Source organism: Symphodus melops (assembly GCF_947650265.1).
Source record: "Symphodus melops genome assembly, chromosome: 8".
Classification (NCBI taxonomy): Eukaryota; Metazoa; Chordata; class Actinopteri; order Labriformes; family Labridae; genus Symphodus; species Symphodus melops.
Window position 1 is genome coordinate 3,752,094 of NC_136698.1, and position 24,865 is coordinate 3,776,958.

General features: G+C 40.6%; 1 protein-coding gene across 2 annotated transcripts in view; it reads left to right on the forward strand.

Moving 5' to 3' along the window:
- LOC306828782 (carboxyl-terminal PDZ ligand of neuronal nitric oxide synthase protein-like) overlaps positions 1 to 24,865 on the forward strand; it is a 155,103-nt gene that overhangs the window by 110,896 nt on the left and 19,342 nt on the right. For both annotated transcript variants that reach the window (XM_079351435.1, XM_079351436.1), the window contains exons 9-10: positions 11,797 to 11,962; positions 14,175 to 14,351. In XM_079351435.1, the coding sequence (XP_079207561.1) occupies positions 11,797 to 11,962; positions 14,175 to 14,351 (343 nt within the window). The remainder of the gene's footprint in view (positions 1 to 11,796; positions 11,963 to 14,174; positions 14,352 to 24,865) is intronic.

Genomic DNA, 24,865 nt, shown 5'->3' on the forward strand with positions numbered 1-24,865 from the left:
ATAGATGGATGGATAGATAGATAGATAGATAGATAGATAGATAGATAGATAGATAGATAGATAGATAGATAGATAGATAGATAGATAGATAGATAGATAGATAGATAGATAGATAGATAGATAGATAGATAGATAGATAGCACTCACATTTAGATCGATCTCCTAATCTGACCCTGTGATTTTAATGTCTAATCTAATTCAGTAAATCAATTCTACTTCGATCTGTACTCCAACAGGATATAGGCGGCAATTTATCCCAACACAAACAAGTTTGTCTTTTAAATGAGAAACATAGCAACCATGACCACGCTGCATGCAAAAAAAAGACACAAGATCAATTGGAAAAACTCAGGAATCATTCACAAAGTGAATTCACTTAAAAAGTTATTTGCAAGTTCAAGTCAGTATAAAGCCTCTATCACGGAGCCTGAGCGGCTGCAGAGATAGAAGTGGCGTGTGACAGCGGTGGCTTCAGGCATATGAGCTTAATCAACACGCGCATACACCCATATGCAGTTTGTCAGCCTGCTGCCGGCCTCGAGACATGAAACTGCAATTTCACAACTTAACACATTTTCTCATGCAAACTCCTGACCCAAAAGTGTCCCAGTCAGTTAAACACAGACGTCTCACAGCTTCCTCAGACGGACACAGGGGTCCTGATGAAACCGTCTGTCACACTGGAGCAGCCTCTGTCTCAACCTCGAACAACGTCAGACAGACTGTGGCCACGACTGACAGCACTCACATTTAGATTGATCGTACCCGAACAAAAAAATCATCATTTCTACTTTGAGAAAGCCGGAGGTCAGTTTCGCTGCTGGGGGGGGGGGGGGGGACTCTGCTGTAGATCGTTGAACAGCTCTGGAAGTATTTCACCTGAAGTGGAATATTTCAAATGATTTGGTTCTACCCTGAGGTGGTTTTGTGTGACCTTGGCTCTTTTGCCATTTAGTAAAGGTTTCCACAGAGGGGCTGACCTGTCTGAGCTGCTTTAATAACTATCCCTCTGCATCTCAATAAGTTTAAAAAGTTAAAATGTTTTATGCAGATTGCTCTCTCGGTTATATTTCTCGAATCAAGTACATTTTAAAAGATTTCAACAAAAAAACCCATTAAAACCATTTTTTACTGGACAACTATGAACTTCCGTGATGATTGACATCAGTGAAAACACTGTCACACACATATGGTCATGCAAGACGATTCACATGTTTCATTGGACAAAAACTTTGAAAACAAACACTCAAAGACACACTGAGCAGGGGCAGATCCAGACTTCTTTTGACTGGGCAGGCACTCTGACTTCTGCAGGGGCGGCATGATGTTTGTGCACATAGGAATGAAAAGCATTTATCTTCAACTGATAAAGTGTCTGGACTTTCTGTCCTCTTGTTAAAGAGACTGTTTGGACTGTTGGTGAGTCTTCTCACACATAAAGTTGCTCAGACAGGTCAGACTTAACTTGCCCGGGGCTGCTTCTAACCAGCTGTAATGAGGGGAAAAATCATCCTTCACCACTTAAGGTCAAACAGTAAGAAGTAACAGGCTGATTCATTCTGTAAAATTGTGATGCCAATTCCGGGTGAAGATAAAGACTTAGAGAGTGAGTACTCACTTCTATGATATTACCGTATCTGGGCATCTGTATGTTTGTGTTTGTTATTGAGAGCCCATCACTTTTTTTCCAGCACAAAGCAAAACATGTTCCCCAGTGACTTTTCCTCAGTTTCACTCCAGAAAAGAGGCCAACGTTGTTTTCTTGTTACTCTTCTGGCTTTTGAAATGTCTCGACTGTTTGTTGACAACATTTCACAGGATCACAAACACTCCAGCTCAGTCATCATTTGATCACTTCCAACACTAGCTCCCCCAAGTGGTTTTACAGATTGGACGGCAGTTCTGTCGTAAGTTGTTTTCAATGATGCCACCAAAACAAAACAACAAATGCCCAGTCTAGAACAGACTTACATCATTAATGCAAAGAGACCAGAAGCCAAAAGTAGAATCTAGTGATGCAGTCAAGTCCACACTAACTGAGACCAAGACATACCGAGACCAGAGTGCTCTTTCAGTGGTCTTGACTTGATTTGAAAGAGCCCGCCCAGTCTGAGACCGAGACAAGACATAGTCAAAAGGTTTTGGATTCAGAGACGAGATCAAGTCGGTCTTAAGACCAAAACCGATTTCAATTACGACAACACTTTAGACGCTGGACAATAATAATGTTAACCAGGCCAACGATTCTGACGTTTCTTCCAGGTTTCAGAGGCAAAAAAAAGAGGCCAGTTTAGGATCATTGAAAATGAAACAACATCCTGAGACTGTGTTAACAAACCCAGCCAGAGGATCCGCTGTATTCCCTCGATGACCTCTGCTGCAGAGCCTGAGCAGTAGTCAGAGTTAATATGGTGGTCATTTAGCGAGCTTGCCAACACTTATCCACGTCTCATCCAGGGCTGAGTGAAGGTGGAGATGGTTCATGAAGTTAGATAAGCTCTATCATTGCCTAATGACATTTGCCTTTGTGTCTTTTTTTAATGATCTTTCCTTAAGTCCTTATTTTGTTTTCCTTAACTCCTAAATTACTGAACCTACTTTCGAACTTGTATTGCTTTCCTCTCCTTCGCATCTTCCCTCCAAGCATTTCCCCTGCCTCCTCCACCTGCCTTTTCTCTTTCATCTCCCTTGTCTATCACCGCTCTGTTCAATCTTTTTGCTTTGCTCTCATTTTTTGCTCCCTCCCTCTCTCTCTCTCTCTCTCTTTCTCTCGCTCTCTCTCTCTGTCTCTCTGTCTCTCTCTCTCTCTCTCTCTCTCTCTCTCTCTCTCTCTCTGTCTCACTTTGCTGTTGCTTGCTCTCTCATACCCCAGTGCTAAGCATTAAGTGCATTTCTATCAGTTTCCGTATCTTTTCACCAGCAAAACAATCATCCACCCCTTCGTTTTACACTTCCAAAAACTGAGATAAGAACAGAGACATCACAGTGTTGGAGGGGTTTCAAACACTGCCTCATCAAAAGGTTCCTGGCGTGGGCCGGGAATGCGATGATGGTAATCCTCTGTGAAGAGTACATCCTCAGCAACAAGGCCTGTGGAGTCCTAATCCCCTCACACCAAAAGAGAGAGTCACTGTTTACAGGTTTACTTTCATGTCTGATAGAGAAATCCTCTGAACTGCTTTATTCCCACTTTTTAGGAGCAATTTTACAAGATTAGAAGGTTGATCCACCACTTCCTGATGTTTTTTCTTTAACGCTCCGATTTGGTCTCCACATGCAGTCTCACATGCGGTTTGAGTGGTAGTTACTAAGCTCTCTCTAGTGATTAAAGAACTTGTTTGCATTGCATTGATCCTGAAGTCTTAAAACATGACGTTTCACTTGTTTTGAGTTATAAACATACAGTCAAAGTTTGTCTGTTCTCATCGTGGCCTTAATCACTTTTGTGTGAAACCAAGAAGGAAGACGGCGCTTTATGCAATCCCTGAATTTAATGTTCAAAAGAGTTTTCGAGAGATGCGTTTTGCTAAATTGCTGTAAGAGAAGAAGCTTGGAAGATGAAAACGTGTCCTTGGGCTGTTCTGCTCTCTTCTGTTCTGGGGAACAGTTTTGAACAATGACAGCAGTAAAATTTGAAGAGCGATGCTGGCGCCTAATTAAAGCTTGAAGGAGTCGTTTGAGTAGCTTGAAGCTCCTTCAATTTGGTGACGCTCAGATAAGAGGCAGAGAACACTGGGAAGCTGCAGGTGAACTGTCAAGGGACCAACTCGACTAAAACGCAAGGAGAGCACCTTTTTAATTGGCTCTTTGTCTGGGTGCCGCTTCAGTTAGGAAGGGTTAGAGCGTCTCGCTTCAAGTTTTCAAAGGAGCGTCAACAATTTCATCCCTAATTTTTTGACTTGTGACCTACAAGTGGGATTGTTATACTGTCAGATGGTCTGGTTTGCCAGTCACCGTTATGTGGATTTACACTAAAATCGTTGTCTTCATGGCTGTCTATTCCTGCATTTATTTCATGACAGAACAGTTAACTACGCCTGTCCTCAAACCAATTTGTGGAGAAAGATGAGTTCCTGTGGACAGGAGGAGGAAAACCAGAGGCCAGTTCCCCTGATTTATGTTGTTACCAGAGCTCCTTCTATACAGCCTGTGGCACAAATCAGGACTTTCTTTAGTCTTAATTCTGCATCATACTTCAAACACAGAATCAGGGCTGGGGACAACGTTGTCCCTAGCAGTAGGTGGGAGTTGTAACGAGAGCAGGGGGTTAAGAAAGAGAAACGTTAATGCTCAGTGGTCGAAGTGTTCACCCTCGAGGGTGAGCCCTGATTCCAGCTGCCAATATCTTTAGGACAAAAGATCAACAGGATTAAGGGGAAGAAACGTGTGTACTTTGTTGCTCATACAAATTGTTTTAATCACAATTTCTGTGCCTGTTAAACCTTTGTATATCGAATTAGAAAGTGTAAAGAAATCAATACGTTGTAAGTATGTAGTGGTCAGTGTTATAAAGAGCTGATGTAGCTTGTACAGGTGTTGCAAATCTTGTATTTTACACGATACCTGAACATACATACATTTATTTACACTCTTTTCCCCTGATAGCTGAAAACAAGCAAGTTGGTTGTCTCCTCAAGGTGCCGCTTCATTTTGTCTTGTTATCTCGGGATGCCAATAATGGTTATTCCCACGATCTCATATCTTGAGATTTCAAGAAAACTACAAAAAAACAACTCCACTGAAAACAAGCTTTGTAACCCCGAGACAACGAGACAAACGAGATGAAAATGACATTTAAACCTAATCCCAGGAAATGAAGTAAAACCAAACGGATGGCTCCATGTCCTCTTAGGGCTTTCATAGTATTTGAAGGAATTCCTTTATTTGTTCTTGCAGTCGTATGCAGTAGACAACAGTAACAGAATACAAATGTACCAAGGAAGGAAAAACACACTACAAAGACTACGCAAACAACTTTAAAGAGAAAGAAGATGCAGTACTGGTACTCGTCATTTTTTTCATGTGTATACTAGAATAGTCCAAAGCTATTGCCCCTCCTGGTCCTTCGATCTGATGACTGCATCACCTGTCCTTTTATTTTTGCCAAGACCTGTTCACAGCTTGAAGGCTGGACTCGCAGGTTGGCAATAGAACAATCACACAAAATAAATCTATCATGTGTTATTTTAAAGGAAATAAGACAACTTGTGTATTTTTAATTTATATAGATACAAAAAATTTACTTTCGAGAGAATCAAGATCAGAAATGTCACTTTCTGTTTTGTCTGCTACTTTTCGGTCAAATATCCAGACAACAAAGTCAAGGTCTGTTGAACCTTTTAATTACAAAGCTTTTTTATAGTGTGCCTTATTTAGCTTTGTTCACTGCTGTGTCTGCATGAAATTAGTCAGTGCCTTTTCACCAGCCGGAGCAGCTCCGTGAGACACTTATCACGGACAGCATCAGGACAAATGGGCCACTTGCTCCCAAAGCCTCAGTATAGGCCCTGCAGGAGCGTCTGATGTGCCATTAGAGGAGTGAGCGAGGGCAGCGTATGTCCAAGCTAAGCTCGGCTTTTCTGTAGCTGGAGAAAAGATCCTGTCAGCTGTAAATTACACCACCAAAGTCATCATCAGCGTGGCAGTCTTAACAAATGAGGTCTGCAGAGGAGGCCTGGCCCCAGCACAGTCTGGAATCACCTCCATTTGTTCTTAAGTGCAAGGATAATGAAAGCAGATGGATGTCTTCCTCCACACTTTTTGGCAAGTCAAATCGGACAGGAAGGAGGAGGCCGGCCTCGAGACGGAGGCTTTGAGTTTTGAGTTCATCTTCAGTCTCTTTCTGCTCCACTGTCTTCTTATTACAGTGAGGAGCAACTGATGAGTCTTTATGACAGAAACATGCTGAAAACAAGTCCAAAATAGAAAACAGAGAAACTTCATAGGGAGAGACTAAAGGGAAGAGACAGATGCACGAGGGGAGGAAAACAAAGAACAATAAACTACTGTGTATGTGAATGCACCCATTCACACCACATTCACACACTGATGGCAGAGGGTGCTACAATAACACCCAGCTGCCTGTCACTTATATTCCATTCAAACACATTTACACGCCACTGACACTGGCTATGCAGCAGAGGAAATCTGGGCTTTAGTGTCTGAACGTTCTGAAGTTCTTTTTCTGCAGGAAGTCTGTCTCTCCTCACTTTTCTTCACATTGTCTCACATTGTTTAACATTTGATACACAGGCAAAGATGCTCACTATACCCTCTCGTGACGACTCTTTTTGTCTGTCACTTCCGTGTCATGCCTTTTAAGTCGTGTCTTGTCACGCCCCCTCCTGTCCAACAGATGTAGCCTCCCATGCTGAGGTGCGTGTGTGAAGAACCACCTCAGCAGGATTAAAGGGCCAGTCTGCCATCTCTCAAATTGCTCAGGAGTGCGTCTGTGAAAACAGCTTTTGTGATATGACTTTGGGGCTGGAAATAAAAAACTTTCCATTTCCAGTAAAGAACACTGACAAAATATGGATTTCACGAGTTAGAGTTAGACCCGCCCTAGAACAGGGTCACCCATGGTCATTCAAAAAGGGTTATGGTTAGAATGTGTTTGATTTCACATTTGCCAAAGAAAGAGTTCTTTAAAAATGTTGCTGTAGCTCAAAAAAAACATGCTTTCAAAAAGTGTCTACTCCTCGGCTTTCTTCATAGCCTTTGTATAGCAATAAACACTGTTGTTTTGTGCGACTCATTCCCTTATTTGTCAAAAAGCTTGTTTTATTTGTATTACCTTGACTGTTGAACAGTCAGTCACAGGACGATTCAAAAATGAAATTGAATTTGTATAAAAGCATACAGAGCAAGAATTATTAAAGGGACATACACTTGGATTAGACATTTTAGCGAGTACATCTTTAAGCGTCATCATTAAGTCTTCGAGGAATACAACCAACAAGCATCGCAGCAAAACAGACGACATCCATCGAAATATCTGCTTTAAATCAGTCATACAGAATATGAAAACCCTGAAGGTCTCTCTGAAACTTTTTCTAAAGAACACAGCTGTGTTTGAAAATCCTGAGGTGACCTTAGACTTTTGTTCAATGACCATTTACTCTTTGTTTTGTAGTTTGTCCTTTAGTTTGTGTCACCATTGACGTCAAGAGCCGAGAGCCACCGTGCTGCCACGGTAACGAGTTCTGTGTTTCCACATCAGGCTGAAATGGGAGACGAGGGGGCTGTAAGGAGTTATGACATGTTCCTGACCGTGAGGCCTCGTGACTCACGGCTCTCTGGTCGACTCTTACAGCCCACTTGTGTCCTGGGTAGCTGCTGTGCACCTGTTCAGACGCACTCTGGTGATTGTGATCGATTTTTATGTACAATCAGGATTCAGAATGTTTAACTGAAGATAAAACAGCAGGAAAAGAAAGAGAAGGAAACTTCTGGGTGTGAAACCTCGGTCTACAAAGTCTGGTGTGTGGTACATTGCTTGTTTGTTTGTTTTTCTGCTAAAGGCTCATTATGGATAGCTACATCGATCATCCCTTATGTTAAGCTAATGTTTCAAAAGGAACAATCTCTGAGTTTGACTGGATTATTTTGTAACTACAGGGGGTGCCAAAGATTTCAATGTCAAAGTGAGTCTTTGTCTACGTTTAGCTTTTCCACATTAGATTTGCAAATATTAATTCAGATAATGGGATTTACTGGATAGTTATTGTAGAGGTCATTGTGAAAGAGCTTATGTGTGGAGGACTGTTCTGTTGGGACGAAATCTCTGAAAACAATTTAAAATGCTGTTGATTTTGGTATGGTAAGGGTCCTCAGCTGGGTCAGTTCATATCGATACAAGTAGGGCCTCCTTCATGCTCCATGGACTAAAGATTGGGAACCACTTTAATAAGACATGCCTCAACAGTAGACAATAGTAGCTGTGCAGGTGTATTGTCATTAAATGACTGCTTCAGTCAAAGGAGTCATTTGAAGAGAGCAGCTCAATGACTGTTTCTAACCCAGGTCTATCAGTCAATATGATAATAATCTCCACTACTTGTGTTGCGTAAAAGATTTAAACAACTTCAACACTCCTTGTTGTACCTTTCCCTCGATTAAACTGCCGAAGTCCTGCGTGGCCATGTTCAAAGTCGAGGGTCAAGCTTCATAAATGCATTGAAAGCCATCGCTTCATGTCAGAATATCATTCATAAACTCATTCTTCATTTGCTGAATCCTTCTTCTGATTTCATTTCAAACCTTGAACATTTCTCCTTTTGAAGTCGGTGAATGCGATTATGATCTCAGAGAAGGAGGTGTGAGAAAGTGTTCGGAGGTGGGGCCTCAAACATCTGATTCAGAGAGGGCTTTGAAGAAAGCAGAGAGTCACTGCTGCTGGAAAGACTGTGGAATATAAACTGGAACAGAAAGTAATAGAAGTTTTATCCTTTCAGTGTTTAATTGAAATAGAGTCTGTGTTTTATTGCCCACAGCTGCAGACAGAAGCATTAAGCTTGCATGAGGGTGATCCTCATGCAGCTCTGCTACTGTGTCATAAAAATGTTATAGGCAACCTACAAACACCAAAGTCATTACAGGATCAAGTAGGCTTGTGTTTGTGTTTTTATTTAAAGAGATCACATATCAAATATTAGAATTAAAAAAATAACATAAACATCTCCTGATACCAGGAAACGTTTGGCTTCTTTTGCATGAAAATGTCTTGCAAAAACAGCCATGGTTTTTTTTTGTTATTGTATGAAAGGGAAAACTGCCTTTGGCTGATGGAATTGTTACATGAAGAAAAATACATTTCATGTAGGACATCCAAAGTTATTATCTTCAGGACTCTAGGCAAATAATAAAGTGAAGTCATTCTCTGTTGCAGGGTGAGAGAACGTAACACTTAATGCTTTTGTTACCAATTGGGAGAGCCACTCGACAAGCCCCTTTGGGTGTAGTTGACTTCTCCAGCACATTTCTTTCAAAAGATATCCTTTTTTTGTATATTAACTAATTATACTTTCTGTTTTTATTTCATTAGATCTATTTTGTTTTTGTTTTGTTTTAAGTGCATTAGATAATCAAAATAAATACATAAAATGCCCATTGAGCTAAAAACTGTCTGAGCTGTGATGTGAGTAGTTTGCAGTTTTTGTGCTGAATGATTACGAAGCACCGTTGGGTGCAAAAACAACTGCCACATTCTTTCCCCTTCTTTGCTTTTTTCCCGCCATCCTCCTGTTAAAGGTGCAGACGACCAAACGCAGCTGAAAATGTTCAGGTAAATTTAGCTTGAGTGTGCAGGCAGGGCAATGACGTTTACATCATGGAACTGATGTAACTACTGATGACGGCCTCAGTGCTCACTCTATTGATCATCAGACATTGAATTCAGCTTCATGCATATGTTTATAAGGTGTGTTTTCACATATATTGACCACATTGACCCTGATTGATCTGTTTTTCTCTGACTGTAGAAACACTCAGGTGTTGTCTGAATGTTCTTGACAGAGCTTTGATTAATGACTCGCAGCAAAAACACAGTGAAATTGATCAGTCACTGCCACCCGCTGAGCTGAGTCAGCTCCCACTGCCTCTTGTCTCATTATTTATTTAGATAATAGATGAAATGAGTTACATTTTTAAATGCATGTTTTTTGAGGTGTTTCCCATTAAAAATAATATTTTATTTAAAAAGAGTTTACTTATTTATTGCTGGAGAGATCTGTTCATGTGCCTCTCTCATATTTAATAGATATGAGCTCTTCAAGAGCATCATTAAACCACACTTTTTTTGATGTGTGCTCTAAGTCAGCCTGTTATATGGCGTTTTTTTTCTCTGTAATCTGAGGTGTTTTTCATTTCTCCTTCTCGGTTCATCTGAATCCTCATTGATCAGTGATTCCGCTCAGATCCCTGTCAGACAGGAGCGTCTCTGTGTGGAGTTTACATGTTCTCCCCGTGCATGCGTGGGGTCTCTCCAGCTTCCTCCCACAGTCCAAAGACAATCTTGTTCGGTTAATTGGTGACCTTAAATTGCCAGTAGGCGTGAACGTGAGCATGGTTGTCTGTTTCTATATTTCAGCCCTTTGATTGACTGGTGAACAGTCCAGGGTGTGACCCCGCCTCTCACCAAATGACAGCTGAGATCAACTCGAGCCCCCAGCGACTTTAACTGACAGAAATGTTATAAATAATTGATAATTGCAGAAATTCTAATCTTTTTGTTACCCATGTATTTAAAGATTTATGATGAAATAATAATGGATAATAATTGTTTTTTCTTCTTTTTTGTTTGTTTGTTTGTTTGTTTGTTTTTGGGGGGGTGCATTATAATATAAACCCATGAAGCCGTTTATCTTTTATACAAATGATGCAGAATATTTTGCATATTACCTAAACTAAGCTGAATTTATTCTGTCCTTTTGTTGACCTCCTCACTGCAGCCTCCTTGCTTCGCCATGTGCTGTCCCTCCCTGATACATACTACTGTTATCTGCTTATCCCTCATCACTACTCCTTTTTTTACCCCATTTATCAACAACAATCACAACAATCACAATGTTTTCTTGATAAAACTACAGACACTCAGTTTCTGTAGCAGGAGGAGCGAGATGTTTGGGTGGGTTTTAGATCACTTATATGTGTCCTTAGTCTGTCAACAAACCCCCTGATTCAAAGAATCCTCTCCGTCTTCTGCCTGCTCCACTTCTCAAAAAATGTGTGCTCAAAAAAGCCGTTTGGAGATTTTCCCTTCATGACATCACAAAGGGCAGTAGCGCCTCCCCCAGGTGGATTGTGCTCCCACAGCTAGGTTTTTGTTCTGCCCTCTGTGTCTGCCTTTCCACGAGTAATAATCAGGCTTGGTGCACAAAATCCAGACACATCCAACACCTTCCAGAGAGGGGGCGTGGTCAGACACAGCGCATTTACTTATTTAAAGCTACAGACACAGAAACAGCCTGTTTTGAGCAGGGCTAAAATAGAGGCGTTTATAGACATGATCAAATACAGGATCAGAGTGGATTTTTAGTAAAAGACTTCTCTATTTGGGGAGTTCTGAGACTTATTTACACTGATTAAAAAGGAGGATAATATGTGACCTTTAACAAAACATTACGTGCACACTAATTGGTGCATTTGGTGACATCTGTGGTGACACGCTGTAAATCCAGATCTACATCTTTACCTGGTAAAAAAAAAAAAAAACAGAAATAAGCAGCATACTTAAAGTTTGTTTTCATCCCGTTGTCTAATTATTTTTCTCTGCTGCTTGTGACACTTTCCCCAAATGTCAACTTAACTCTCAGTCTGTAATAAACAACATTAAAGTTGATGAAGAGGCTTCCACAGCAGGCCCTTGGTTCATTCAGCGTTTTGTCAACAGTAACAGATGAACAAAAAGCTCCCCTCGGAGCAATTTGTCATGAAGGAAAACATGAGCTGAATGAAAGCTTGGTGGAGTATGTATTTCACCTATTTATCTACTGGATATGCGGCCACTCACATCGGCACCACCAAGACATGTCTTGTGTCCTGCATGTCTTGTATACTGCTACTGGATGCCTTGAATTTCTCTCAGGATCAATAAAGTATCTATCCATCTATCGTTTTTATTTCCTTGGCAAGCAAAAGATGTTTGAAGTGCAAATCACCTTTAAATACTGCTGTTTGTAGAATTCAGATAAGGGACAATTGTGCGGTTTTAAGAGCTTTACCCGAGAATAAGAAAGTTTGAATACACTCTACTCGGCACCATTTCCTAACCCTTCATGTTTTACCTTCTGAACTCAGGTCCATCTGTTGAAGGACCAGCTCAGTGCGGAGGCCACTGCTCGCCTGGAGGCTCAGGCTCGAGTCCACCAGCTGCTGCTGCAGAACAAAGACCTGCTCCAGCACATCTCTCTGCTGGTTAAACAGATCCAGGAGCTGGAGACCAAAATGTCTGGACCACACTCCAGTGAGTTTAGAAACACATATGCACCCCTGTCAACAAGTAGAAGTTTATGAACAGGCAGCAAAAAGACAGATATGAATGAAGAGAATTCTGTACACAAGATGTTGGTTAGCTTCAACAAGGAAATAAGAAAAAGCATCAGCATAAGGAAAATGTTGAAACACTCGCGGTGATGTGGAAATGTAATTGTATAAAACGTTTGATGCAATTAAGCAATTGTACTGGCAAACCTTCTTCTTAGTATTTCTCAGGTGAACATCGCAGAACTGAGTGTCTAAAATCCGAACCAACAGTGGCGACTAAATGGATTTATATGTGGAGGTTACATCAATGATAGCAATAACAGACATGGGAGAAGCACAAAGATGCAACACTCATCTTGAATTGCTTTATTCAGGTCAACACACACTACCACTGTTAGGGATAATCTATTCATCATTCAAACATCTCCACACACCAACACACAGCCACACTTAACAATGACCTCGAGCAATAAGAAGCAGACATACAGAGAAGACATAAAGTTTAAACTCATGCAAGCAGAGGGTACTTCAGATCTATATATTCTTCTCAATGGAAAACCTCCATTGAAGCTCTAAGTGGCGGTATGAGACCAGTTTCTGATATTATTTCAACCCCTCAAACTGTTTGTCATTCACCGCCACTCTGTCGGCATTCTTCCGTCCACAACCTCCCGTGTCCTCTCTGTCACTTTCCTCTCAGCTCTACACGCTGTGCAACCTGTTCATCAGCTATTCAGACAGACAGTCGCAATCCGGCCTGCATGCCCTCCAATTGTCACCATGGAAAAAAGCGGTCTTTTATCTTATCTGCCAACATTTCAGTGATGTAGAGGGAGTAGTTCAAAGTCAGTGCCAACTTTGAATGTTGGCTGTTTTGAATGAATGTCGTTTAGTACAAGGTCGGGGATAGTGTTCTTTGGATCCTCTTAAACACAAAGTTTCTCTTCTCTTCATTTATTTTGTTAATTATAGCATAATTAACTATTATACAGCCTATTACCCTCCAAAGATGCTTTCTAACACCTTTCTAAACTATACCTCCTTAAGACACTTTTTGACATGGGACACATAATGAAATCAATCATTTTGTCTGTGACTGAGGTGTCAGTTTAGGATTGTGCCTGCAAGCTCACTACAGTAGCATAGCTTATTGAAAACCCTGAATGGGAAGGAGCATTCATTGGTTTATTAGTTCCTGTCCTTTTCCTGCTCTCACAAAAGAAAGTACCCAGCATGATCGAGGTCTATTTCACAGCCTGTTTTTTACAGCATTTGCTTCAATTTTACAGCATGAAACGAGGTCTGTCTGGCTAGAAGAGAAATGGCAGGGATCCCATGCTTGAGGTTGAAATTCCTTGGAGGAATACACATCCAGTCATGTGTTTTGAATATCAGACATGACAATCATGCAACTTGGACTTTACTCAGGAACCACAGTTAAATGTTCTGTCAAAGAGCAGCTATGTCAACATGATAAAACCATGGACCAAACCAAAGTTCACAGAAATGCCTAAAACCACTAATTGAATGTAGATATTTGCAGACTTCTCATTAGCCTTGATTTGGACCCTTACGCTGCAATTTTCTTGAATAAACTTCGGGTCCTAAATGTGTTTCTCTTCAAAAGCGTACAGTCTTAATCCCCATGAACTCTGTGGTGAATCTTTTACTTCTTGTCTCTTTACTATGGATGTTTCATTAGATTCTGTTTGTGACTTGTAACAATTGTTTCCAAGTTGACTGCAGCTTTACAGCATGCAAAACCCAACGTTCTCCATGTTTCATGATAACCAGGAGTTCACATTTGACACTTTAAAGATTGAGCATTCTTGTAATGCACATTTCTCTGTTTTGAACGGTGTGCTTATTAAAGATGTCACGAAGATGAGTCCATGATGATGATGAAATACTTTGAAACATGTTTGTTTTTTTCGCGTACCCAATATAAAACACAAATTGATTTATCGGTCACTGTGCAACTGATTCTGTTAAAATCCTACCCACCAAACGGTTCAAAGATATCTATGCCTTTTAAATCATTTTCCTGCCATTATCCTTTGGAGGAGAGACGACAGCAGATGAATTTAAATCAAGGCTCAGTTGGAATATGTTATGTTTGATCTATTCTTCAGCGGATCTATCCCTTTGCTCATTCATCGTTTTCTCCCCCTTCTTTCCTCGTCTCTCTTTAGTGGGATCTCAGGACAGTTTGCTGGAGATCACCTTCAGGTCTACGATACCTCCTGTGATCTGTGACCCAACCACGCCGAAACCAGAAGTCTCTGCTCTTAACTTTCCCGCACTGGGCACCAACGATGGGACGAGTAACGCCTTCTCATCCTCCAACGGGACCCTGGGAAGTCCTCTAGGTAGGGACCAGTGTCTACTCAAACTGGAGTGTTTTCGTTTCCTCCAGGGACCACCGCCTCCTCGACTCCCCACGCCTCCCCTTCTCTGCAAAACCAACAGGCCAGAGATCAAAGGTCGCGACGTGTCCGAGGACACATCTTTGTTGTCCCGTGATGTCAAATCTCTGGGCAGCCTGGACTTTGCCAGGTTTCGTGAGTCAGGTATCGCATCGGAGTACGAGTCGAATACGGACGACAGTGATGACAGTGAGGGGGAGGACGATGAGGGGGCAATGGAGATCTTTGGCTGGGGGACGGACGAGGAGACAGTAAGGCTTCTTAATGTTCTTAACAGACAGGGGACTCCTGACTGCCTGGGGGATGAAATAGCGGTGTAACAAACTAACCTGCACCAGTGAAAATCATTTTCGGAGATCAAAACACAATTACCTTGATGTGTTTTTGTCTGTTTTGTAAGAATAACCATGTAGCAAACTAACCTCTGTCAGACGTGTACAGTTGTGTGTGTACCAGGCTTACATCAGTATAGTGGGAGAAAAGGAAAGGCTGAAATAGATTAATGAACCAGCGTTGATCTTTGGTAGGCAGCAGGTTGGAGATAGAGGCAACTAGTAAAGTCCTGATCTTGTTGAAGTACATTTCAAGATCTTGGTTGGTGTTTAGAGGGAATCCGAACATATCAGTCAGTTACATAAAACTGCTCAATTAAATCTTACACCCATGTATGCCAAGTGCAAAGAACACAAGTTGGCTTCATGCAGAATACCGACAATTTGAACTTATAAAGTGGCCTCATAGACAAACCTGAAATGACAGCGACTTCTTAACCCTGAATCACTTTATAGTGGGGCATAATGTGTCAAAATTATGAGTCAGAAACCTTAGAAATTATGCCAATGGAAAGTTAAACAGGACACAATTCCTGAATAAATTTGGTGGACGTAGTGGAAAAAGTAACGAAAAGAGTCTGTTTGGGATCAAAGTTGGAGGCAATGACTTTGCCCAACTTTATTGACCTAGGTGTTTATTTATCCCAAGCAAAGATCATTTAGTTTAGACCATGAACTTTATAAAACATGGACACAGTCTAAGTGACATCACTAATTGGTTTCTATGGCGGTCCCCATTTTGGAAAGGTTGACCTGTATCTATGGCCTATGGTCAACATAGCCACAGACAACGAGGTGGATTTGAGGCGGGTCTCACAGCTACAATGGGCCCTTCTGTCAGTCAATGCAGTCTGACCCAAAATGTGCAAATGTTAAAAATACACTAAAAACAGAAGATTTAATTGTGATTTGTTTGTACCAATGAAGAAATTGGCTATTCCTTCAATATTTTGAAACATGTTTGTTCCCATTTTAACAATGGCTGTGAGGATTCCTTGGTTTTTGCAGCCAGCCTCAAGTGGATACTTGAGAAACTGCAGATTTTTTAGACTTCCCCTCTGGCTTCATTTTTAGAGATTAGAGTTTGGCACTTTGTCCACTGACTCTCGGTCCTTAATATTTCAGAGAGGCCTGGTTCCTCTCCTGTTTTCACTCTCCATTGGCATTCTGTGGTGCCAGTAAGTAATTAAACACATAACCTCAAATTTCCAATTTAATGTGATGCCAAGAAGTTGTTGTCACAGCTTTGTGTGAAATCTGTTGATTAAATTGAGTAGATAAGTTGCCATAGTAACCATTTCCCTCTTCCCAGTAGAACAGTTGAACAATTTCTCGTACAAAATATATATATATATATTTATATATTGAATTATTGAGATTATTTATTTACTGTTATCAATATGTTCTTTTAAGTTTAGAGACTGACAGACAGTTGTGGTTCAGGGAGCTTAAGTTAAACAACTAATGTGAATAGGCACCAGAAAAAAATGTCAGGTTCTTAGCCAGTCATGGAAGTCCTGGAACTACGGCATTTGTTTTTCACATTCATTGTATCATTGCTGCTAGTAAATTGATAGCTTGTTTAAAATTCATGTGAGTAAAAGTAAGATTATAAGTTAATTACAATTCAGTCCGACCATGGACTGTATGTCAGAAGTGGACAATGGCATCCAGTATTTGGTGGAGCATAGCTTTGAAAGGCTCAACTTTTGGCTTTCCGCCCATCACCATCTTGTTTTTCCAGATTTAAAAGATCATTTGGACAAAAGGGATGGATTGCTAAACTTTAAGCATACCCTGCTTTCTGATGTATGTTTTATTTGAGAGAGAACCTTAGCTGAGAATATGAAGCTAACAATTAATTCATAAACCTATTGGAAAAAAATGTAATGGAGGTAATAATCAAATGAGGAGTATGATTATTTTCTAATAGACTTCTCTGTACCATCTGTCCCCCCCAAAAAAAAAGATTAAGAAGGTGACGCGCCCTCTGCTGGCCACAGGAAATTATGCAGGTTTAAGGAACTTCGACAGTCGCTTCACTTTGAAACCAAGAAGCTATGTCCACTTTTTCAAAACTGTCTCTGGTCTGAACATACTTTTACACCTGTAAGACAGATATCTGAATCTTATTTCCAAGCTATAAGCAAATTGATGCATTTTCCCTTATTCCTCTAAACCCTGTCGCTTGTTTCCTTCCCATTCTATTTCCTTTTTTTTCTTTATTGCACACACTTCTTATATATACAACACAGACTCCCAACATTTGCCCTAATAACCCTGTTTTTGACATTATTCTTACGGTCCCTTTTCCTTCAACAGTTTGAACTGTCATGTGTATTTCCCATAAACATGTCAGGATGTCGCATGAAATGAATCCCAAAGAAAAGGGTTAATGATTAGATTGGATTGGATGCAGAGCTGCCAACCACACTGGCAGAAAGAGCAGGGGGTTTGGACTTCGGGGGGAGATTGATGGGCTCTTGTCTTCGCTGGAGTGGCTCGTCTGATGAGATGAACACTTGAGGAGGAACTTTAAAACCTCCATGTTTGAAGCAGAGAAGTCCTTTCTTGATCTGCAAATAATTGCTGAAAGACAATTTTCAGTCAGAACTCTGTATGTATGTAATCTTTATTTTCTACATCATCCTACAGAACTGTTGAACTGTTGAACCGCCCTTGACGTCTCTTCATGATTTGTTGACTTGTTAGTCACAGCATGTTTGCACTGTTCTCACTTGTCCGCACATTTTCTCACTTTTTAATTTATGTAAAGCCGGGATTAGTTGGACCTCAAGGAACCGCTGTTTTTTTTGTTTGTTTTTTAATACTATTATTCATCCCGTAAACAGAGAACTCTTCCCTCATGCCAGAACAGCAGCTCACGGATGGCAACTTAAAGTGGTCTCATTTGTTAAACCCCAGCTCTGTGTATGGCCTCCAAGCACAATGCAGTATTAAAGTGTTGATTTTGCTTCACCAGGAAAGCTACAGAGTTTTCTTTCCATATACTGTGTCCCCTTCTGTGCAGACAGGCCAGCAATTGGCAGAGGTGGATGCTGCAGAGATTTAAATGGAGGGATCCAGGCCAATCCTCAATGTGCTCACTATCTTCTGCAAAGAGCTTTAGCCTGATAGGATCAACAATCCAGTGAGAGTGCAGTAAACCAGCTCACAGTTAACCTCGTGCTCGCTGAGGGAGTTCCGGTAATAAAGGATAACAGAGATTCTACCAGAGATGGTGTTTGTTTGGGAATTTGTGCCAATTTTGATTTGAATCAGCTTCTGTAAAGGGATTTGGGTCCAGTACTTTTACAAAAACTGGTCAGAAGGTGACATGCATAGAGAGTAAGTTGAAAGAAAAACAGATCTTAATGGACCTGAGGCTAATTAGGCTCACCTTAAAAAAAAAAAAGATGATAATGCAGGATCTGATCAGAGTTACACTTGAGTCAGGCAGAATCGTGCAGCATTACACAAAGAACATGCCCTGTGCACATTAAGGTTTATGTTTGGCTTCTTAAAGGAAGGATGTGTGACTTTTTTGATCCAGTAGGTGTCGCCCCCTTGAGCACCCAAAACACACTGCTGTTTAGTGACACCTCCATTATTCTGAAGTCTCCGCTCTGCTCCAGCGACACACCTCCAACATCTCTCCACTCGCAGAGAGAGTTATCAATTAGAACGCACCATCATTAAGCATCATTGAGGACCAGTGGCAAAATTGTCCTTTGCTTGAGCTGTAATTGCCTGTGGCTTGCCCTGTTGTGTTAGCACACTTTTAGCTAGCTTGTAGCTTCATAGTTTAAAACATAAAACACGGCTCGAGCTTCTCCCTCATTTTAGACAGTCCCGACTCAGAGAGACATTTACAGAGGGTGTGTTTCTTTTCTGCTTTATTTGCTTTATAATGTGAAATGTCGCACATTCAGCCTTTGAAGATAACACGTGCTCTGTCATTTCATTCATTCTCCTCAGACATCCTTCCACATTGACTTTCTTTCTCATTAAACTAATAAAAAAGTTTCCAGAATGTTTTCGAACACACATCTGTGATCCTTTATTTACATAGACTGTTCTCTGAGCTTTCTTCCTTTCTGTCACTGTCTGTGTTTATGTAACAGGAAAGATTGTGACTATGTCCTTTCTTTGACACGCTCTCCTTCTCATCATATTTCCTTTTCTTCTCCTCTTCTTTTCTACTCATTTGACCATTGTCCCACTTTCCTTTCTCTTGTGTCTTTTTCTATGCTGTGTTTTATTCCGTATACAGCCTGACTCTTAAATCCAACATGTGCGCCTTTGAAGGTAAGCCTGAAGATGTTTGAGGATCAGACAGCGCATCATCAGGGCAAAACACAATAAAGCAACTCACGACTTGGAGATTTTAATTACAGATAGGATCTATAAACCATAAAAACACTATTTAAAACGTGATGCAATCAACATCAGATAATATGATCGTTTCAGATGTAATGAAACAGCCCTTTGAAATCGAACACATTAATTCAGTGCAATAAATCATCCGTTAAACGCATCTCCACCCTGAGATTCCATTTTGAAAAGGTGTCCCTCATCTCAAGATGAAATATTCTCATTAAATCAAAGATTAAGTTTTACATTATCACGTAGGAAAAGGCCTTCAATATCAGGCTTAGATCCATTTTTGACCTTTGTAAAGATAGGTTAACTGACGGCCTGGAGACAAGGGAATGTGTGAGTTGGAAGTGTGAGTATCATCACGTAAAGGTCATTGGTAAGGTGTTATGTTTAAAAAGTACAGCCTGACCGATTAATCAGCCAGTATAAACTAAACTAATGCTGAGAAAAAGTCTGTGTCTGTGTAATTCAGCTATCACTCCTCATCTATACTGAGGATTAGGAGATCACAGTACAGTAACTTATTCTAAGGACACAGAAAAAGGATTTGAAACCTCTCTAACTGTAATTGCTTCATCTTCAACTGTTAACACACCTGCCACATTTGATAAAGTCCATAACCAAATTCTTAAAACCATAACCTTGGATTTTCATTTTGTTCTCATTAGCACCACCTGTGGTAGTAAATTATAATGGTAACTCTTTATGCTGACGATGTTTGAATTACCTGAGAGTCAAATATATTTATACTGAAGTTGGGCACCTAATTGTTTTGAGGATAGTGCAAGGTCTTTTATCAGTGAGCCACTTGGCCAACCATAGAGTGGTTCTTTATTAAGTCAGGATGAGGGTGGAAACTCTCTTTTAACTGAGATTCCATTGACTAAACACATTATCGGCATCTGGCATCAGACTTTGAATGGAACCTGTGATTTGTCCAAACCCTCAAAGGTCCTTTTGACTTTGTCAAGATTGCAGTCACAGTAAGAAATTTCTCAGTAAAAATAAAATCACACTCACAAGTTTGAAATAAAATCAATTTTCTCATATTTCTGAACTTGAAATTCTTTATTCTAACCCTGCCTTTCCTGTTTAAGCATGCTTTTGACACTTTTCTCTTCTCTAGCCTCTTGGGTAAATACTCAAGGTTCTTTCTCTTTCCTTCCACATAATCTATATTTCTCTCACAAGTGTTTAACATTAACCTTATTCTCCTGTCATCGATTGAACCCAGCGCTTCCCCCGACTTTCTCTTAAATGTCACGCATGATGTGTGTGTGTTTTTTTAATGGTCCCTTGGTGCTGGTTTATCTGCTGGTAATTCATGTTCGATGGATGCTAACATTGAAACAACACATGGCCTTCTACCTGAACAGACTTGCTGGAGGTCAGTGAAGGACTTATTGTGGAGAAAGGATTATGAAGAGCTGCTTTCAGAAATGATCGACTTCAATTAAATTCACTTTTTTTTTTCTTTACATGGCATATTGGGTAAAGTTACAAAGTTTGAACTCATTCCGACATTCCTAACTAGTTATTGATTTGAACGCTAATGAATTTATATGATACAGTCGAGTTCTGGCAAGAAGAAGGTGTGTGTGGGTGTGTGTGTGTGTGTGTGTGTGTGTGGGTGTGGGTGTGGGTGTGTGTGTGTGTGTGTGTGTTTGCTGGAGTGCAAATGTGAGATCTATGTTGTCCATTCACTATACTTTAGTGTCAGCTGATGGTTGGGACATTTGACACCAATCTGTTTTAAGCCCTTTATAGAAGAAATCCAGCATATTTAATTTTTAGTCCCAGAATTTCTTCTTTCTGCCCCGTCTGTTGAATCTGCAGCAGAGCCCATATGTGAGAGAAATCATTGTGAACACCAAGGACAGACAACACACTTCTGAGTAATGGTAGGAAAGGGCTTATTTATCATAACAATGGTTTGTGTATCTGCAACCTTGGTCCCCCTGTTTCCCTTTTAGAGTGATGAAAACAAACTGCAGACCAAAGAAATTTAAATCATGCAACGCTGCAACAGAGATTTCACTGTGGAAGATATAAAACTTAATCAAGTATAACATGGCCTCTTAAATCAAACCTGTTATTTTTGTCTGCTGTGTCTATATGTTAATGCAAAAATGCTTCGTTAGGGTTTGACTTTCACCTCAGCCTTAACTCTCCAGAGCTTTTTATGATTCTAAACTCAACTTTTAAGTGTAAAAGCATGTTAGTGTGGCAGGTGAACTGAAGTCCCTAAAGTCTTAAAATTCATTCACAGTAAGCCATTTAAAGTCATCTACAGATTTAGATCCTTTTTTTCCCCCAGCACTCTTCTTCAGTGGTGTGTCATTTTCAATCTAAATGGGCTCTATTGAATTTAAATCCAGCTGCATTTTTTTTACATTCCTGCAGCGCCTAATCAAAAACAAATCCCAGTACAAAGCGACATGATGACAACTCGCTTCAGAAAGTAGCAATTTGATCTCATTTGCTCCCTGAATGAGCACGGGATGAGCACGTAATCACATCGCTGCTCTGTCTTTTATAATTGTCTGCCTTTTTGATGTGCTTTTGTGTTAGCTACAGGTATCAATTGATGCTTGTTAAATGACATGATACTCTGCGACACGGCTGATGTGTTTCGCATTTCAGCCTTTAAATAGACTCCCATCACCAAACTAGTCTCTCCAGAGAGCTCCATTTAAAAAGCAATCCTAGTGTCCTTTATTATGTGACTTGTTGACAAAGATCTCCACAAATTTATGTTCACATCAGGCCCTCAAACAGAAATTAAAATCACTGTTTTATCAGGCACTGTGTTTAAGAAGCTGAATTGCAGAGTGGAGCTTAAATCTTTATCTCTGTCTGCTTGTCTCTCTCACACTCTGCGGTTTCCTTCTTCCTCTCTGAATTAATTAAATGTCCGATGGGGCTTGTCGGTTCCATCAGAGGGCCAAGTGGCCAACCAACACCCCAGAGCAAGCTTTGGTGACTTGCATCGATTTCTGCGACACATGCATGTGTTGTTTGAAACTGGGGTTAACTGCTCGGACAGCAGGGGAACAGCTCCAATCAATACTCTTCTTTACAAGCTCAGTCTGTCACCTGCAGGGATTCACTCAACCAAACCTGCACTGTACTCCGCATCTGAAATAAGTTTGGCTATGACATTTACCGTTAACAATCTAAATACAAGAAGAGTGAACATTTTTATGACATTGTTTCAGTTATACAGCAAATTGGATTTCCTCTTTACGATGAAGCGAAGGATGTAAAAGTCAAATTAAAATCCAGTAGTGCTGTAAAGCCGTTCCAGATAAAGCCCAATGGTCCAACACATTCACGACTTTAGAGAGAAGTTTCAAGTTCATTTATGAAGCACCTTTCATACAAGCATGCATCCCAAAGTGTTTCACAGGGCTCTAATTAAAACAACAGCAACATACAGAATATCAAGAAGTTTTCTTTTTACGACGCCACTTAAAAAAATGAAGGACGAAACGTTGCTTCACTGAACGGGGAATAGACCTACACATTCAGGATAGGATAATCCTATATTGATCCTAAGTAAGAAATTCAAGGGTTGCATCACTAAAAGACAAGAAGAAGAGTGTGCACATAAATATATGATTAAATTAAAGATAAATGTACAATGTAAGGCAGCCAATGGTTTGATAATTAGATGTATAATATTTGGTTTACCACTGAAGTCATTCAGCTGTCCATATACGGAACTTTCCATTATCTTCCATTAACTCCATCTGAGTGTTTTGTTCTTACAAAGACAATGAGACCGATTGGACAAACATTGAAGAGCGTTCACTGTGCTCGTCAGGCGTTAGTGTGGGTTGTTTGTTGATGTGAAGCAGGACTGACAGAGACACAAGAGGGTTAGCGGGTCACATATATACAAACAGTCACAGCAGACCATCACAGCTCTACAAGCTAATGAGCACGTCTGCAGCAGGAGAGCCGAGGGAATAAAGGACTTTTAAAGATGGGCAATTAATCCTCCGAGCTCCGAGTCGAATGATGAGAGACAGACAGCCAAGTTTATGACATGCATGTCTGCTCCTTAAAGATTTATTAGTGAAAACATCATGATGTGACTGATGTCTCAGACCTCTTCACTTGGCTCCGACTTCACATTGAACTTCATTTTGAGAGAGATTTTTTTTGTTGTGCATTCACTTCACATGTGCGTGCACATCTCGAGACAGTAGGGACTTTAGCTGCCCACATCTTCTGATCAGATGCGCACCAACATTTGGATGTGGTGGCGATCTGCTTTGATGTTCCCATGATGCATAGCTGCAGGCCACGCTTAGTGTCGGCTCGGGTGGAGGTTTATAATCTGGAACATGTGGAGCTCCAGATGTAAAAGGCTAAAAGAGCATCGTGATCTTTGGATAACAGCGCGGCTTCAGCTCTGTCTCCGCCACATCTATCTGTCATGTCCCATTTCTGCTTTTTTTATTTCTCAATCTTTCTTTGTGTTTCTTCATTAAACACTGATAAAAGACGGTTGACAACTGTTGACACACAGGCCCTATTAAAATGGATCGATGTCGAGCTCGGAGAGAACAAGCAAGAACTGACTCCTTTGATCATTTTGAGCTTTTAGTCTGTTAAATTGAACTTTTTCACAGTTTGATGTGAAGACTAAAGATAAGACACACTCCGACGTGGTAAAATGTGAAATACACAGGCTGCTTACTGGAAAAATAACGATTTCTTTGGCTTTGACAAGTGTTAGAAATATTTAAGGTAATGTTACTTTTCTTTGCTCAGCAGGGTGTAACCTTATCCTGAAGGCAGAAACTGAAAGTGATGATTTAATGGACCTCTCATATCCTCCAAAATCTGTGCTCATCCAAACAAAAGGATATTAAAGATTGTCAGTCGTCAACACCTTTTTGGTGCTGTGCTCTCCTGTGCAGAGCCGGTTACTTAAAGGATTATTTTTTAGTTGAATTAAAAAAAGTTTTACTGCTGTTAGACTTCATCCAATCCAAAAGCGTTTGTAGCTGAACTGGAATGCCGACTGGGAGCCAGACATTATCATCTATCATCCTCCATGTCATTATTTAGTCACTGAATGGAAGCAAAAAGCTGCTGAACCTTTCTGAAATATTGCAGCAAACTGAAACCAAAAGAGAGGAGGATGTTTGGAAACAAAGGATAGAAGAACAAGAGCAAAAACACAAAAAGAATAACCAATGCTAAAACAATTCCCCGAATATCCCCGGCTGGTTTCTTTTTTCACCTCCATCCACTACCAGCTACACTCGTACGATCTGTCCCCCCCGACGCTCACACTCCAGGGAGCTTCAGGGTCAGACAGACAGTGATGAAGCAAATGGCTAGATTAATTATTGATCTGATGACTGTGGACAGAGACAAGAGTGAGAGCACCCAAACATGTCTGGCTACAACCTTCAGACCTGAAGTCTGCTTTTTTTTATTGAAACAGTGTCTCATTTTTGGCCTCCTCCTGCTCCTGCATAGTCCTTCCTCTCAAAGGAAGTGCCCTCAATATCACAAACATGTACGATAATGTCAGTTTGTACCAAGCACGTACCAAGCTGCGTAGACTGCATCAGGAATTTCCCAGAATGTTTGAGAACAAATGCCAGAAAGTGGAGTGAACTCATCTGGCGGCTTGCTACATGCATGTGGAGAGTTTAGAGCATGAGCATTAACTGAAACAGTAAACGCAGGTTAAAAGAGAACATGCTTCCCCAGCTTGGAATA